Genomic DNA, 18,286 nt, shown 5'->3' with positions numbered 1-18,286 from the left:
TACTGGGAGTGCTAATAGACTACAACGATTAGATGAGATGTCTAGTAACCCACCTAACCCTATGGAAAAACGTTAAGGAAAGCATGTTTAATCGCCTTGCTTAAAGAGTAGTTGATCATCTTATGCCTACAAACCCTACTATAACAAGGGGTTTAGTATTAAGAGGTTAAAGGCATTGGGAGTAATGAGTTTCAAAGGGATCACTAATCCAGCTGACGTAGATGAATGGTTGAGTTTGATTGTAATGTGTTTTGAGGTGATAGAGTGCTCCGAAGAGAAAAAAGTAAAATTAGCAACGTTCTTGTTACAAAGTAGTGCTAAGGATTGGTGGACTTTTCACGCGGCGAGAGTAGGCGGAACGAAGTATGTCATGTGGGAGGAGTTTAGGAAGGCGCTTAGGGATAAGTTTTATCCTTGTTCTTTTTGTGATGAGAAGAGGAAGAAATTTACGAGTTTGCTTCAAGGCGACATGACTGTTATAGAATATGAGAAAATATTTACCGAATTGGCTAAATACACTTTAGACTTTGTGATTGATGAAGTTGATAAGTGCAAACAGTTTGGGGAAGGCTTGCGAATAGAGATTAGAGCACCAATAACGGCTAGTATAAACTGGTCAGATTTTTCCAAATTGGTAGATGTTGCCATGTGAGTTGAGAGGTGCCTAGAAGATGATAAGAACAAAGTTTTGAAGGAAGACCTATGTAGCCAAGGTTTTAGTGGCACATGAGCTGGCAAACGATGCATTGAGACTAGGTGTCACATGCCAGGTGTTTAACAGAGAAAATTTTAAAACTCGCTCTTATAATTTCTCCAGATCTATAATGAATTATAGAGGAGGTGTTTCGAGGAAAAGTAGAGGTCAAGGAAGAGGAAACACTTAGTTTGAACAGAGATTGTTCCTCAGAAAAGACAAACACCTAGATCAAGTCCATATTTTGAGGAAAATGTTGGGTTCCAAAAGACTTTCTTCAATTGTGGCCAACCAGGACAGTTTGTTAGAAACTATCCTAACTTAGGAATTCAAGGCAAATCACAGACCATATCACAATACGTTAATCAGCCTTACCAGCCAGACGAGACTGAAGCTAGAGGGTCGGACAGGCCCACAACATTGTGAAATATTTGAGCTATTGCTTGTAGAATTGTTGTTTCCTTCTGGACTTAGTTGGCTGTAAACTCCATACTTCTCTCTTCATAATGTGTCATTGATTCAACATTATTGCATGCAAAATGCTCTTTTTGAATCTCTTCATTACATACTTCTAAGCCTTTGCGGGGTGTAAGTTTTCCTATTGCTTATCCACGTGTATGTGAAACAATAGGTTTATCTAGGTGATCCAAAGTCGAACATATGGAATTAATATCAAAGCAAAGTTCTAAGGTTCACTAGGCATTTAGGTAGTATAAAAGAATAGCTATACAGTGTAATGAATGTACGTTTAAACTATATCTACTTATCTGCACTAGAGAATCTATAAAGGGCATTAAGATGGATGCAAGATGGTTGGTGAAGTAACTAATTTCATAATAGAAGGGACAAATAAAATCTATGCATTACCAAGCGATTAAGTAATAAACGACCCTTGATGCGATATAACTTAATTGACGTGCTTGTGATTAAGACGTGCTCCTGTCGAAGTTGTTAAACACCACACATGGTCACCTTTTGGGATATAAATGACCAAGCCACGCTAAGCGAGTTATATCTAAAATGTTGTACTCATAAGGCTTATAGAGCTTTACGTTTAAGGGTGGCAACCTCCTAGTGCCTAGTACTTACACTTGTTCTCCTTTTGAGATACAAATGATGGAAGTTATCTTGCTAAGATCGAGTTTGTTTTCAAATTCCTACTTGTGCACGTTAGCTATATCTTTGTTACTTGCCCTTTCGGGTAGTTGGCGATATACATTGGCCAAGTGATGAAAATAACTAGCTAACACAATAAGAAATATAAGCCAACTTTCTCATAAAGAACTTATCATAAGACTTAAACTACAAATAACAAAAAGATGAATGGACAGTAAGGAGATGAATGGATTGAAGAGGTAAATATATACATTGTATTAAAGAATATAGGCCTTCGGCCACTATACAATATAAATAAATACAATGTCAAGAAATACAAAGATGAAAAGAAGAAGGATGTCATTATAAGTTAGGGGGAAAATGGGGATGAGATCTTCTTCACTCAGCCTCAAACTTTTGCTTATAGACTAACCAAAAAAGAGGAAGAAAGACTTTACAAACGATGGAAAGGCTACTCCTTTCCACCATTCTCTAGGGTCAGGCCCTTGAAAACTTGAACACTTTTCTTGATGGTGATGGAATCCTTTATATAGGCAGACTTAGACTGGAAATCTAATCCTTTAAATGTGTCAACGCCGAAAGCTGCTTTTATGCTAAATCACATGAACTCCATTTGCCACTTTTATCTTCTAGCAAACATCTTCTTGCCTACTAATATGGCCTTCTTGTCTACTCTTCTCGCGAGTTCTTCTACGATTCACCAGCTTCTTCTTTTGTTCATAATTCTGCGTTTAGACTCTAAAAACAGGGTGAAAAAGACATGAAAGCTTGTGTAAAGTGTATTTCCAAATATTTCAGAATTTACAACATAAGCTATGCGTTTTGACACATTTCTTATGCATTTTGGTTACATTATTCTACCTAAATGACTACAATAACTTGTATTTTTACAAGTTATCACACCCCCAAATTTAGAATAATTCTTGTCCTTAAGCACAGTTCCTCCTAAAATACTTACCTTCGTCCTTGGATTTTTAAACTTCTAAAAATGCGATCAAGTTTTATTTGTTATTCAAAGTTTACTCTCATCGTGTACTTCTTGGTATGAAAACATTTCTACGTTCAAAATGCGGCAAGCTTAATACTCAAAATATCCTTGTTCATTCCCTAAAAGAATATTTTTTTTCAATTTTTCAAAAATGGCTAGTGTTCCAGAAAAGTTTTGAATCCTTTTATTTAGCAAAAGAGTGTTGTTTGTTCCTATATTTACTTGCAGTTTGGCATTGAGTGGGAATTCATAGGCACTCTATGAGTCTGTTCCTCTCGTCAATTATAACTCTTATCGCCTCTTATTACTTAACTCTTTATTTTTTTTACTTTTGAAGCTTTATTCCTTATTTTTGGCGAGAGGAGGCAACATAGGAGTTATTATTTTTAACTGAATGAAAAAATGACAAAAATTTAAAATTTTTACACTTTTTTGCTTTGCTTTAACTTTTGTTAAAATGCATTATTTTTAAATGCCTTGAAAGGATTTTCAAAAAGTTTCAAAAGCTTTAGTTTGAACCTCTCACACTCCAAAATGTAGAAGTTAGAGATGTCCTCGTTGCAAAAAATGAATGCTAAGATTATTCACAGAAAAAGTTTACAGAAGAGGTTTAAGGTCAAATTTTATCACCTAATAAACTTTAAAATTATTTTCTAAGTAAGTTTCTTTAACGAGTTAACTGCCTGAATAACAAATGAAATTTTATCTCACATGGTTTATTTCACTGAAGTTATCATGGAAAGACAAGGAAAAATTAAAGTGCTACAAGTCAGTAAGCTAAGCTTGCAACAAGAAAAACTAAGCATATAATAATTGTGTCAAAGTATGTATCTGTATCGTAAATGTCATAAATACAAAGAAATATAATTTACATAAGTCAAAATTAAAAATTTACAAAAGAAGACATAACAAAATACAGAACATCATTTTTTAAGGTTCCAGTAGAAGAGGTGGTTGTTGTGGATCTTCTAGTGGTGGTGGAGGTTGTTGGCTCCTCCTAGCTCCAACCGCCAAATAAAAATGAGTTAGGAGTCTGAATTTTCTAGCCCTTCAATGACTGTCCATGTGAATTTCCAATCATTTTTCTTATCATTATAAACCACAGATGATCTAATCTGTCACATTGTAAATATGTTTTGATTCATGAATTGTAAGTTCATTGTTTCATATGTTCCAATTACTCGTAATCACAAGATAAAGCAGACAACCTTTCTAACCTATGTTTTCCATTTGAGGCAGTAGATATTATATAAAGATATTCTATCTCATTCTTTCTTTCAGTCTCAATATGATAACCATTGGAATGTAATCTTTAATACTCAATAAATTTCTATTTGATTGACTTGAGAACAATGTGTTATCAATTGTAAATTTTGTTCCCTTAGGCAAAGCAATAGTTTCTTTTCCCAATTTTTCGATTAGGTTTGCAGAAACCTGATATTGCATTGACTTTTGCTTCCAGCATTGTTAGTTTGGAAAAATATTTTTTACTTATTAGTATTGCGTGTGTGTAGTTGAACTGTCTACTGGTCAAATATTTGCGATCGTTTAGATTTGACTATTGTTTGGTACGCAATCATTTAGATATGGCTACAATTTATTTTTTCAATTCTATCGTTTAATTTTGTTACACGATCGTTTAATTTGGTTTCGTTTAAATTTGGTTACACGATCGTTTAGATTTGGGGACCCAAATCTAAGCAATTTTTTTTTCAAAACTTGGTACAAGATCGTTTAGAATTGGCTAAACGATTTTTTAAAATTCTTTCGCTACACGATCGTTTAATTTGGTTATGTTTAAATTTGGTTACACGATCATTTAGATTTCATCGTTTAGATTTAGATCCCCAAATATTAACGATTTTTTTCAAAACGTGGTACACGATCGTTTATATTTGGCTAAACGATTTTTTAAAATTCTTTTGCTACACAATCATTTAATTTGGTTACGTTTAAATTTGGTTACATGATCGTTTAGATTTGGCTAAATGAGTTTTTAAAATTCTTTTGCTAGACGATCGTTTATTTTTTATAAGATCGTTTAGATTTATCTACACGATCGTTTAGATTTGGCTAAACGATTTTTTTAATTCTTTTGGTACACGATCATTTAGATTTATCTACCGATGATTTATTTCTTTTACACGATCGTTTACGTTTGGCTACTCCAATTTAAATGATTTTTTCAAGATTTTTTATACACACAATTTTTTAGATTTTGCTATTTTTTTTGTACATGATTGTTTAGAAAGACGATGGAAAAGAAATCACAACAAAAAAAAAAAAAAAAGAAGAAGAAGAAGAAAGATAATAGAAAGATTAAACGACGTAAAAAAGAATCAGAAAAAAAGAAAGACGATGAAAATATTAAATGATGTAAAAAAGAATAAAAAAATAAGAAAGACGATGGAAAGAAATCACAGAGAAAAAAATAGGAAAAAAGAAAGATGATGGAAAGAAATCGCAGAAAGAAAAAAAAAAAAGAAAAGAAGAAGAAGACGATGAAAGAAATTGCAGGAGAGACGATTTCATTGCAATGAAGAGAAGAATGATGGAAGGATAAACCTAGAATATTTAAGAAATGGCTAATTTTATTGGTTTTGTTACACGAGCCGTAAATAGTTTGATGTTTTGTTACATGTATGTAAGTTTCCCTAATTTATATTGAAAATCTACTTCCACATTTTCCTTTTTTTTCTTCTGAAGCTTCTCTTTTATAATCATCATTTGAAATTTAGATAATTATTATTTTTTTATTGTGGTCACAACCTCGATAACAATTGCCAAATTCAAATAATTCACTTTAAGGAACGAGATTGTTCCAATTGGTCAACATTCATAATTTTTCATCTAACATAATTGAAATTTACAATATTCACTTTAGGAAATGTTGGCTCTTTGGTCAACTGATATTCATGATTTTTCAATCAATAACTCATTATTTCATTAATCCATGAGAAATTAGATAAGCGCATAATATTTTTCAAAATATTTATCTCGATAGATAGGAGCATATCCGAAATGTAGAAAAATTCTTCTCTTGTTGATTTAAGATTTTAAAGCCTGAAGTGCATCCAATTATAACGAGTTTTAGGAAGAATAATTGCTTTCTAATGATCATATTTTTAATGGCATCTCAGTGTATTTTGGCATTAAGCATTCATGATAAATAATTTTGTAATTTTGTAACAGTTTTCAAGGTAACATTTTTACAAAATATTATAATTATATTAGAAATTTAAATTTTTTAAGGTAACATTATTACAAAAATAATATCTATTAATTATAACAAGTAAGGTAAAATAGATAGAGATATTTTTAAATATAGTAAAATAAACTAGAATACCTACAACATATGACAACATTTTGGATTCTATCAATGATAGACACCAATAGATTTCTATTATTGTCTATCAATATGACTTATGGAAGCATATTAGTGTCTATCAGTATCTATTACTGATATAATCTTAAATTTTGCTATATTTTGTAAATATTTGTCAAATTTGTCATTTTTTGATAATTTTCCAAACATATACACCTTTAGAACATATCTTTAGTAGGAGAAATGATAAGAGCTTGTGTTTGTAACCTGTTGAAAAGAAAATAAGAGACACAAGGAGAACATGAATATCAAGAAAATATAATGTGAAAATAAATAAAATATAATAGATAAATAAAATATAATAGATAAATAAAAATAAATAAAAATTAAGAAACTAAGAAAATAAAAATTCACTCAACATTCTACTCACACCAATTTATTTAGAATTTCAACCGACATGTTTGTGTTACAAACCCGATAAAATAGTATTATTTATAGACAATTTGGCAAGATGAGGTGGAAGGGTTGGATCTTTGAGAGATATGACAATCTATATATGGACGCAAAGGGAAGTGACACTTGACAATAGACATTAAACATAATAAGTATGTATGTAACAATATTTATGATAAAAATATATTTTTCAAATTCTATTCATTTATTAAAAATTGTGTAGACAATTATTACAATGTTCATGCAAGAAAAGATACACGTCAATATATTTTTATAATTTACAAAAGAAATGCTTAACATATACTTTTTTTTTTTGAAAAATCCAGAATAAACTAAAGAAGGAATAAATTATATTTACTAAATTTGAAAGTTTAGCATCACATGACGTCATGCAAAGTACACAATCAAAATAATATTTTAAACAAAAATAAACTAATAATAATAATAAGCCTCTCAACAAATCCGAACAAAACCAAACTGAGTATCTTGGCTTGTCCACTGCAAACCACAATGATAGAACACAAGAATATTACAACCTGAATTCATATCTCTTTTTATCATTCTTTAATTAAAATCTATAACCTTTTTTTTTTCTTTTCGTCATAAAATCATGCTCATCTTCCTCTTCATCTAAATATAGAACCACCACATGTCAAATTTTTGTTAATCAAAAGAACGAGTCTCTCTCCCCTCTCTCTGTTTCTCTCTCTAGATTATGTGTTCTATGCCAATATCCAAGCATTGAAAAAATTTGATTGGATTACACATTTAGAAAGAGATTTGGTTGGTCATTGAAATTTTAATGGCCTCTAGAAACTAATAAACAAAAACCAACAAAGAATCAATGTTTATCATCATCAGTTTATAGACATGACCGTTTGTTCTGTTTTCATAAATTTTGGTAAACGAATGGATCAACTCTCTTTCTCCTTTCTTTTGAATCCTTCTTTTTTACCATTTTCTTAACCACAAATTCAAAAACTGAAGAGCAACAAAACAAAAACCAAAAACCATGTTACACAGAGTGAGAGAGAAAAAAAAGAAACAAACAGAGAGAGATTTAGTATTGTGGATCATAATTCACATTCATTCATTCATTCATTGATTTATTTTCTTTTTTCTTCATCTGGGTACCCTTCAAATCTATCAAACTTCAATCTTTTCTCACAACATCCAATTTTGAATAGAAATTCCCATCTGGGTATTGTATATTTTCTTGTTTTTTCAATTCCATTATGAGCAGAGAGAGTGGAGTTTTGAAGGCATGGGAAGCCACGGTACGCAGAACACAAGCGGCCAAAAAACGAGCTCACAGCATATTCGGCACGACGTCGGTAGCTCACGCCGACGATGGCGACATCGATTGCGCTGGCGAAGTAATAGAAGCAGAATTGAATTCGGGCGAGGTTTATCACGCCGACAGAATCCTCCCCAATGGCGACTATTACACCGGCCAATGGTGCGATAGCTTCCCTCATGGACAAGGCAAATACCTATGGACTGATGGTTGTATGTACGTTGGTGAATGGAGCAAAGGCAAGACGATGGGGCGAGGCCGGTTCAGTTGGCCTTCAGGAGCCACTTATGAAGGGGAATTCAAGAGTGGTTATATGGACGGAAATGGTACTTATACAGGATCAAATGGTGATACTTATAAAGGGAATTGGGTTATGAATTTGAAACATGGACATGGAGTTAAAAGCTTCTCAAATGGGGATTGTTATGATGGGGAATGGAGAAGAGGATTGCAAGAAGGGCATGGGAGATATCAATGGAAAAATGGGAATCATTATGTTGGTGAATGGAAAAATGGGGAGATTTGTGGGAAAGGGAGTTTTGTTTGGAGTAATGGAAATAGATATGAAGGGAACTGGGAGACTGGTTTGCCTAGAGGGAATGGGACTTTCAAATGGCCTGATGGGAGTTTCTATGTGGGGTATTGGAGTAAAGATCCACAAGAACAAAATGGGAGCTATTACCCTTCTGGTTCATCTGGGAATGTGCATTGGGATCCTCAAGATGTGTATAATGTCGATTTTAGTGATTGCAAGATCTGTCTTGGAGAGAAGGTTTCAATTTTGCCATCACAGAAGAAGTTGGCGGTGTGGAGATCATCGAAAGGGGAGGATGGAGTGAAGCCGAGGAGGATGTCTGTTGATGGTAGGGTGAGTGTTGATGTCGAGAAGCCGTTAGATAGAATGCAGATGTGGGGAGGTGGGGATATGGATGAGTATGTGGCAGGATGTTGTAGCGAGAGGACGTCATCAGTCGGAGGAGGAGGCGGAGGCGGTCGAGGGGATGTGGCTGATTATATGTTGGGGCTGAATTTGGAGAAGGAGGGACTTGGGATGCCAGCGAAAATGCCAAAATCTTCCAAGAGACAAGGAGAGACGATCTGCAAAGGGCACAAGAACTATGATCTAATGCTCAATTTGCAGCTTGGGATCAGGTAGTTTGATGATTTCTCTTCTACGTGATCTCTTAACACAATCAAAATTGCCAATATCTTTTCTTTCTGTCATGACTTATTGATATAATAGAGTAAGCATTGTATATTCCCTTTTCTGTTTTGGTACATTATGACTGTTTTCTTTAACCATTTGTATATCTATATGTGAGGAATTGAACAGACATTCAGTAGGAAGACCGGCCCCAACGGCTTCGCTCGATTTGAAGCCTTCGGCTTTTGATCCCAAGGAAAAAGTTTGGACCAAATTTCCTCCAGAAGGAAGCAAACACACCCCACCCCACCAGTCATGTGAATTCAAATGGAAGGACTATTGCCCTTTAGTTTTCAGGTAAAATGCTAATTCCTTGATCTATAGCTTGAATCAGGTTCATTCTTAGCTCTGCTCTTTATAGTTTAGTACAATAGTTTGAGAATATGATTGAAGAAGATGGGTCTAAGGAAAAGCTTGGTTTGCAGTCGGCAATTTCGGGCGTTGTGTTCTTGAATAGGATGACGAAAAGAACGCTTATGGGATATGACTTCACGAACAAATTTGTTAGTACTATCATCCCAAATTACATAGCATTGTTAATGGATTTTTCATTCATCTACAGAACTCTAAGGAAATTGTTCAAGGTGGATCCAGCTGATTACATGCTATCAATCTGCGGGAATGATGCACTACGAGAACTTTCGTCTCCTGGTAAAAGTGGTAGCTTTTTCTACCTGACCAATGACGACCGATATATGATCAAGACGATGAAGAAGTCAGAAGCCAAGGTGAGATCTGGTTTTCTTGCCTTCATTTTTGAACCAATAAGAGGTGTTGTAGTTTGGGCTAACTTGGCCTCACTTTGCAGGTTTTGATAAGAATGCTCTCTGCCTATTATAACCATGTGAGAGCCTTTGAGACCACTTTGGTGACCAAATTCTATGGTCTTCATTGTGTTAAATTAACCGGGCCTATTCAGAAGAAGGTAAATTGATATTTGTTGCAACACGAGCTATATTGATCACAAGAAATCGCTTTGACCAGAATGATTTGTGTTTTAAAACATAGGTAAGGTTTATCATCATGGGAAACCTTTTCTGCTCAGAGTATTCCATCCATCGACGATTCGACTTGAAAGGATCAATTCTTGGACGCACGACAGATAAGCCCGAGAGTGAGATTGATGAAACAACTATCCTTAAGGATCTCGATCTTAACTTTGTATTTCGGCTTCAAAAATCATGGTTTCAAGAGTTTTGCAGGTGAATACTATGCAAGATTCCGATGCTTGAGAAGTTATTTACGTTTCTTGTCAAATATCTCAATTAGGCTATGTAACTTGATAAACTAGTTCATCTTTATTTTGTGTCTTTTGATGTTTATTTATGGTCTTTCATTTAGGCAAATTGATCGGGACTGCGAGTTTCTCGAACAAGAAAGAATCATGGATTATAGTCTTCTTGTTGGTCTTCACTTCAGGGAAACTTCAGCTGCTGGTGATTTGATACCTTCTGGAGCTCGCACTCCGATAGGTTGTTTGATCTTTCTTTCCCTCCATCAATCATTGTCTAAAACATAGTCCTATCTCGAACCAAATGATGAAATGTATCTCTTTCAGGTGGGCCCGATAACGAAGTAGGTCCTCGTCTGTCGAGAGTTGACTTGGATCAGCTCTTCCTAGATCCATCCAGGTGAAATCCTTGTTGATTGGGAACATTCATCACTCTTATTTTTCAATCAATTGTTTGTACAATGCTTTTCATTTTAACTTGGTATAAAATGATTTCAGCTAAAGTGATGGACAATTTTGTTTCGTCTTACAAGCTTTCCTATGCTCCATTATTTGTTCTGATAAAATAAATGGTTGCATATATGAAATTGCAGATGGTCAAGTATCAAATTGGGCGTAAACATGCCAGCTCGGGTCGAACGAACGGTGAGAAGAAGCGACTGTGAGTTTCAACTAGTTGGAGAACCAACAGGGGAATATTATGATGTGGTTATGTTCTTTGGTGTCATTGACATACTTCAAGATTATGACATTAGCAAGAAACTTGAGCATGCCTACAAGTCCATTCAATACGATCCAACTTCAATATCAGCTGTTGATCCGAAGCAATACTCGAAGCGGTTTCGTGACTTCATATTTAATATCTTTGCAGAAGATGAGACAAACTTCGAATGAAAATAAGTCTCTCAACTTGCCAACTATTTGTGGAGGAAGCTATTTAATTTTTAGCTGGGTCGAAAGCGGGAAGTGAAGCTAGTCGGTCGCCTGGTTACATTCTTTCATTTGTTTTATATATAGAAGCAGATCATATATATTCATATGTTATTTAGTAAATGAGATGAAAAATGAAGCAAATAGAATTCTGTTTATGTACCCATTTCTGTAGTTTCATAATTACAATTACACAGAGAAAGGTATAGTCATTGATAACTGAATACACTTTTGATATCAATTTGCAACTGTATATAGAACCTCTTCTTTCTCCATGTTTGAATGCTTTACAAAACATATAATATCCATTTTCTTCTTCCATTTTTGGGGTTTTATCATTGGATGATCAAGTATATTTCCGAAACAAAATTCCATGTAGATTTGTATTTGTATTTTACAAGCCATTGATTATTGTATAAAGAAATACTTTTGAGCAACTAAGAATTCATTTTAGATTTAAAAAGTGATTTTGAATCATTTTGGCAAGGTCAAAAATATATTATAGGTTCTTGTAAAATAAATCTTGTAATCTATAACGTTATGTTATAATATTATAGTTTGAACTCTAAAGAAAATTTGAATTTTGGTCAACAGGGGATGATGTGTACTCTGAGTGGATAAAATGAAGACACATTATGGTATCCAAAACCACAATACTAAGAGTATTAATTACGTAGACATTAAAGCATATAGTCAACTAGAATCTCATAATCAACTGCACACAGTTTACGGGTAGTATCGAATTTTTCTGATTAAATAATAGAGAATGTCTCTTTGACTTTGTATTTTGTGTCCAAAAATATCTTTCAATTTTCAAAACTATTAAAAATACATTCAAACTTTAAAAAATTGTTCAAAAATACATTTACAGTTAGTTTTAAATGGAAAGCAGTATAATTTTGTATAAAAAATACTCCTAAAATAAAAAAAAAAAAGTTCAAAAAATACCTTGAACTTAAAAAAGTTTTAAAAAAACTACTCTAACAATTAGTATATGAACTAAATCTGTTGATATCTTGTTGGAAAACTAACTCAAATTAAAAATTCCTTTATTGTTATTATAGCGATAAATTTATTTGAAGTTGTTAGGTTTTATGAGATTAATAATATTTGTTTTAATTAGATTTCTGATATCATAAATGTGATTGAAAAAACAATGAGATAATCAATTAAGTCTTCAGTTTAATACTAAAACTAATAACAGTTGTAATAGCTAGAGGGACAACAGAAGAGAATAACACATGAAACTTTGTTAACCCAATTCGGCTAATTTTGCATACGTCTGGGGAGCTGCATACAGCCCTGATGAGTAATCTTTATTAATATTCACTTGAGTTAATATACATCGATACAACATATGGTACTCTGTTCAATAATATAACTTAATAACATGCGTCTTGACATCAGACTCCAGACTCCCCCTGAATTACTTATCTTCACGATGTCTAGCTTCAGGCTCCTCCTAAACACATGAGTGAATATCTTTGGCAACGTCTTTAGATCCCTCTAAAGATCTCCGTGATCATACCAATCACTTGTTTCATCTGTTACTCATCAATTATTGTTACTATGATCAACATGACGACCTCATAGAAATAAGATCATCGTACCTTTGGAACTCAGTAGCTTTTGTGATCGACCCTGATGTGAGCGATCTTCTTCGACTTGTGTTTTTTCTGATTTTCGTCACACCCGTAACAACCACGTAATGTACTATTTATACACATATATATTATATGTATAAATCTTCTTTTCTTAACAAGATCCCTAGAATAGTGGGAAACCTTATATTTCTTAAATATCTCATCTTTTAATTAATTCATTAATCAAAGATATTTAGTCAAAGATATTTAGTCAAAGATATTCCAAGACAAACATTCCAACAGTGATTATATTGTTTTTCTTTTTTTTTTTTTTCTGTCTACTGAAATGTTGATTCGGCATGATACTTTTCTTATGGATGGTTGTCTTTTCAATTTTTCCTACCAATGTCTTCCTTCGTTCAGTGTGTAGTTGCTATGGAATTTACGCTTGTTCATTTGTGATTCCACTATGCATATTTAAAAGACACTTAGTCCTATGATCATGTTAAGGTCTTGGTGGTTCTATTTGTCTTATTAGCAACATCTGGATTGTTTTGCTTTAGCTGTTTTGGCTTGTGTTAGAAGAAGAAAACGCTACTTGTATTGGAGACGTACATAGTCCATTCTCTTTGCTATTTTGTGCATTGTTTGATTTATTGAGAAGGGATTCTTTACGCTTATGAAGCATAAATTTATGAACAAGATATTAACGGTTTCAAATAAATTATCACTATATTAATGATAAAGATATTTTTAATTATTTAGAGTTATTTGTGCAACAAGAAATTAACGAGTTCATATACTAACTGTGAGAATAGTTTTAAATTTTTTTAAGTTTAAGAATATTTTTTAAACTATTTAATAGCTGAGGGGTACTTTTGAAACAAAACTTTAAGAGTTTCATCCAAAACTTACCTTAAGGATATTTCGGATTTTTTTTTTTTTTGAAAGTTTGAGGATACTTTGAAACTTTTAAAAGTTTAGGGATATTTTTTTTTATGCAAAATGCAAAGTTGAGGGGTATTTTTTTTTTTATAATTTAGCCAATTTTTAAGTCAAAAGCTATTTTTGAAATAAAGTATAGAACTCAAAGGGAAATATACGTAAATAGAAAAAAATATAAAGGTTAACTTACATATACGTAACAAAACCAAAAAATATTTACGTATAACAAAAAATTAAAGCCCATAAAGCCACCATTGTTTTTAATAAATTCTAGATTCTTTGTTGTTTTTTAAGATTGCGAGATCATTCTTCACTTCACTTCTTTTTCTTCTTCTTTACAATTTATTCTTCTCCTCTTCATATTATTAATTTCTTCATATTATTACTTCTCCTTTATCATGTTCTCGCTTTTTTTTTGTTTGTGATTTCTTAATTTTCTCTTCCAGAATTTCTTATTTCTTCTTCATCTCTCATCTTCTTGTTTCGTTTTGGTACAGGATCCAAACGATCGTGTACCAATATCTAAATGATCAGTTGTCTATCCCAGATGGACAGAGATAGACCACTATCACTAATAGATCATTTAAATTTGGTACAAGATAGTTTAGATTACAAGATCGTTTAGATTTGGTATGAACAAGGGTACAAGATTGTCTGATCTAGACTGGGTACAAGGGCACAAGATTGTATAGAAAAATCATTTAAGTTTGGTACAAGATCGTTTAGACTGGGTACAAGGTCATTTAGACTAGGTAAAAGGGTACAAAATCGTCAATTAGGCTGGGTACAAGATCGTTTAGAGTGAATACAAGGGTACAAGATCATATAGCAAGATCGTTTAGATTGCATAGAAAATTGTTTAAACTTAGTATAAAGGTACAAGATCGTTTAGATTGGGGTAGAAGATTGTTTAGATTGGCCATTGTTCACACGAGATTTCCGAAGAAATTTGTTTCATGGAGTTGAACTTGTGTTGATGTTATATTTATGTTGATATGATGCGATGTGGTTCGATCTCTAGAATTTTTATCCTCTGATTCTCTCTAGGTTGGATGCTTACACTTGTTTTGAGGAAGCGAGGCACATGATGTTATTGAAATTGGAGTTTTGGAAGAAAGCTTGGAGGCACGTGATGTTATTGAAAATGGAGTTTTGGAAGAAAGCTTGGATCTTCAAAGGAGCTTCAATCTTCAAGGGTGGTCGACTTCAGGAGTTGGAGAGTCTTCTAGCTCTTGGGATAACTCTCTTTAGACCTTCTGTAGTCCAAAAAATTTTCCCCCACAAAAGAAGAGAACTCCTCTATTTACAGAGTTCCCTAGTGGGTTTTTATGAACTTGGACCAGGTTTGGTCTGTGGACCATACCAATGGGCTCAATCACATGGATTTGGGTTATATTTAATTTTGGGCTAAATTAAGTTCATTTTTGGGCTCAATTGAATTTTAGCCTGAGTAAATAATATTTAATTGAATCAAAGTAATTAATTTGATTTAACTGTCATGATAAAGACATGTGACATCATTAGAATTGTCCAATTTGTCTTTAAATTTAATTTGGGACACATGACAATTTTTAGTTAATCCTAAATACAATTATTTTAGTAAATTATGTAATAATTTTTAAATGGTTTCAAAATTTCTTATTCAACAAATGCCCCATTTCCAGATTTATGTATGTATATTGGTGGGTGAATCTCGAAAAGATAACTTTTAAGTCCAAATACGAGTTTTTTTTTTTTTTGCTTAATTTGACATATCAAATTAATCAAACTATGAATCTACTAGATTTAAATTTGAAATAAAGGTTGGAATATGGCTAATTCTTAATTTGGGAAAAGTTTAAGGTTTTATTCTCAACTTACTTTGATTTGAGGATAAAGATTTGATGATTTTTTTTTTTATAAAATTTGGAACCATATTTTAATTTGAGACAAAGATGAGGTTTCTAGCATACCCTAATTTGTCCTTAGATGCACAAGAATTTGGAATGATCAATTTTAATTTTCGGATAAAATGACCAAATCTAATTTTGAGATAAATATGAGATCTTAATCTTAGGATAAAATTAGATTTATAACTTTATTTTAAATTTGAGATAAAAATGGGTAAAATCTAAATTTTAATTTTAATTTGGGGGTAAAATCTAAAATTTTGAAATATTTAAATATGCTTAATTATCATAAAGTGGAATTCGAGATTTTATTCCAAAATAAAATAACATAAGATAATTGAATTTTAATTTTATTTAAAAAATTAAAAAATTAAAATATGTTTAAATATCTCAAAAGTGAAATTCGAGATTTTATTCCAAAAGAAAATAACATAAGATAATTGAATTTTAATTTTATTTAAAAAATTAAAAATTAAAAAATGTTTAAATATCTCAAAAGTGAAATCCGAGATTTTATTCTAAAATAAAATAACATAAGATGATTCAATTTTAATTTTATTTTATTATTTAATAATTCCAAATGCTCTTAGAAATTGGACTTGTTAGCCTTATAAATAGACTAATACCTTGATCATTCTTTCTTCATCGAGCAAAACAGGGGTATGAGAGAAAAAACTTCTTTTCTCCCTCTATTTTTTCTTTTTTCTTTTTTTCTTTTCTCTTTTTTTTTTTTTTTTTTTACTTTTAACTTAATTCTTTTTTTTCATCTTCAGGTTTAGTAGCTGATAATTTGTTGCACCAACTTGAAGTTCTACCAAAGGTTAATGCCCTTTTATTTTTGCAAGCATTTGAAAGTCCCATGCAAGTATATATGAGCGACCTCCTGCTCATTTGACTGTCAGCTTCTGGGGTTTGTTAATGATAGACGATGCAACTCGATCATGATTCCCTCTTGTTTCTTAGGATTTGTTAATGATAGATGATACAACTCTATCATGACACCCTCCTGTTTCTTAGGGTTTGTTCATGATAGACGATGCAACTCTATCATGATGCCCTCCTATTTCTTAGAGTTTGTTCATGGTAGATGATGCAACTTTATCATGACGCCCTCCTCTTTCTTAGGGTTTGTTCGTAATAAGCGATGCAACTCTATCATGATGTCCTCTTGTTTCTTACTGTTTGTTCATGATAGACGATGCAACTCTATCATGACGTTCTCCTGTTTCCTAGGGTTTGTTCATGATAGACGATGCAACTCTATTATGACGCCCTCCTGTCTCTTAGGGTTCATTCATGATAGATGATGCAACTTTATCATGATGCCCTCTTGTTTCTCATCTCTATCATGATGCCCTCCTGTTTCTTAGGGTTTGTTCATGATAGACGATGCAACTCTATCATGAAGCCTTTCTATTTCTTAGGGTTTGTTCGTGATAGACGATGCAACTCTATCATGACGCCCTCCTGTTTCTTAGGGTTTGTTCGTGATAGATGATGCAACTCTATCATGACGCCCTCCTGTTTCTTAGGGTTTTTTCGTGTTAGACGATGCAACTCTATCATGATGCCCTCCTGTTTCTTAGGGTTTGTTCGTGATAGACGATGCAACTTTATCATGACGCCCTCCTGTTTCTTAGGGTTTGTTCGTGATAGACGATGCAACTCTATCATGATGCCCTCCTATTTGTTAGGGTTTGTTCGTGGTTGACGATGCAACTCTATGATGACACCCTCCTGTTTCTTAGGATATGTTCGTGTTAGACGATGTAACTCTATCATAACACCCTTCTGTTTCTTAGGGTTTATTCATGATAGACAATGCAACTTTATCATGACACCCTTCTATTTCTTGGGGTTTGTTCATGTTAGACGAGGCAACTCTATCATGACTCCCTCATGTTTCTTAGGGTTTATTCGTGATAGACGATGCAACTTTATCATGACGGCCTCCTATATCTTAGGGTTTGTTCGTGATAGACGATGCAACTCTATCATGACGCCCTCCTGTTTCTTAGGGTTTGTTCATGATAGACAATGCAAATCTATCATGACGCCCTTCTCCGTCCACTTTGCTTTTATATATTCTTTGTTCCACGGTCATGTCTTCAACACTAACTTGCTTATGGTAATTTTATTTTGCAGAACGATGGTTTACTTCACAGAACGATTCTTGGCTGGAGTCCAACACCTCGTAGTATTTTTTGATCGAAATCAACCAAGAGAAGATGGACTTAGTCTCCTTGTGGAGAAGCCATGGGTCGGCACTTTTGCAGATCATTGGCCACACTTAGACAACAACTCAATTCTTTCCAAATTATCGATGAAGATACCTTTATCTGAGGGAAAAACTGCGTGGGTCTTATAATCTTCTATCCATAACGAGGCTCCTAATTCTGACAGAGTTCTTACTCTCGGGAAATGTTTAATTGAAGGCACGTTGGGGTGACTAAGGTTCATTGTGACAGAGTTCTCGGGCAATGTTTATCCATAACGGGCAGTTTTGTGACTAAGGTCTCCTTTTTTTACGAGATGACAATGAAACATGATTTTTTTTACATGTGATTGAACTTAAAGTGAACTTTAAACTGCCTACATACCCTTTTTATAACATAGGGATCAAGTCATAAC

The 18,286-nt window shown here is 33.1% G+C and overlaps 1 protein-coding gene across 1 annotated transcript; it reads left to right on the top strand.

Moving 5' to 3' along the window:
• Positions 1-7,459: 7,459 nt before the first annotated feature.
• On the top strand, positions 7,460-11,675 carry LOC103495815 (phosphatidylinositol 4-phosphate 5-kinase 5-like). The gene is made up of 8 exons (XM_008457485.3): positions 7,460-9,025; positions 9,207-9,374; positions 9,640-9,805; positions 9,886-10,002; positions 10,086-10,279; positions 10,419-10,549; positions 10,636-10,708; positions 10,902-11,675. Exons 1-8 carry the CDS (start codon positions 7,812-7,814, stop codon positions 11,200-11,202), a joined length of 2,364 nt encoding a protein of 787 aa, XP_008455707.1. The 5' UTR covers positions 7,460-7,811; the 3' UTR covers positions 11,203-11,675.
• Positions 11,676-18,286: the final 6,611 nt, after the last annotated feature.

This window comes from Cucumis melo, chromosome 8, assembly GCF_025177605.1.
Source record: "Cucumis melo cultivar AY chromosome 8, USDA_Cmelo_AY_1.0, whole genome shotgun sequence".
Taxonomy (NCBI): domain Eukaryota; kingdom Viridiplantae; phylum Streptophyta; class Magnoliopsida; order Cucurbitales; family Cucurbitaceae; genus Cucumis; species Cucumis melo.
This window is presented reverse-complemented; position numbering and strand designations above follow the sequence as displayed.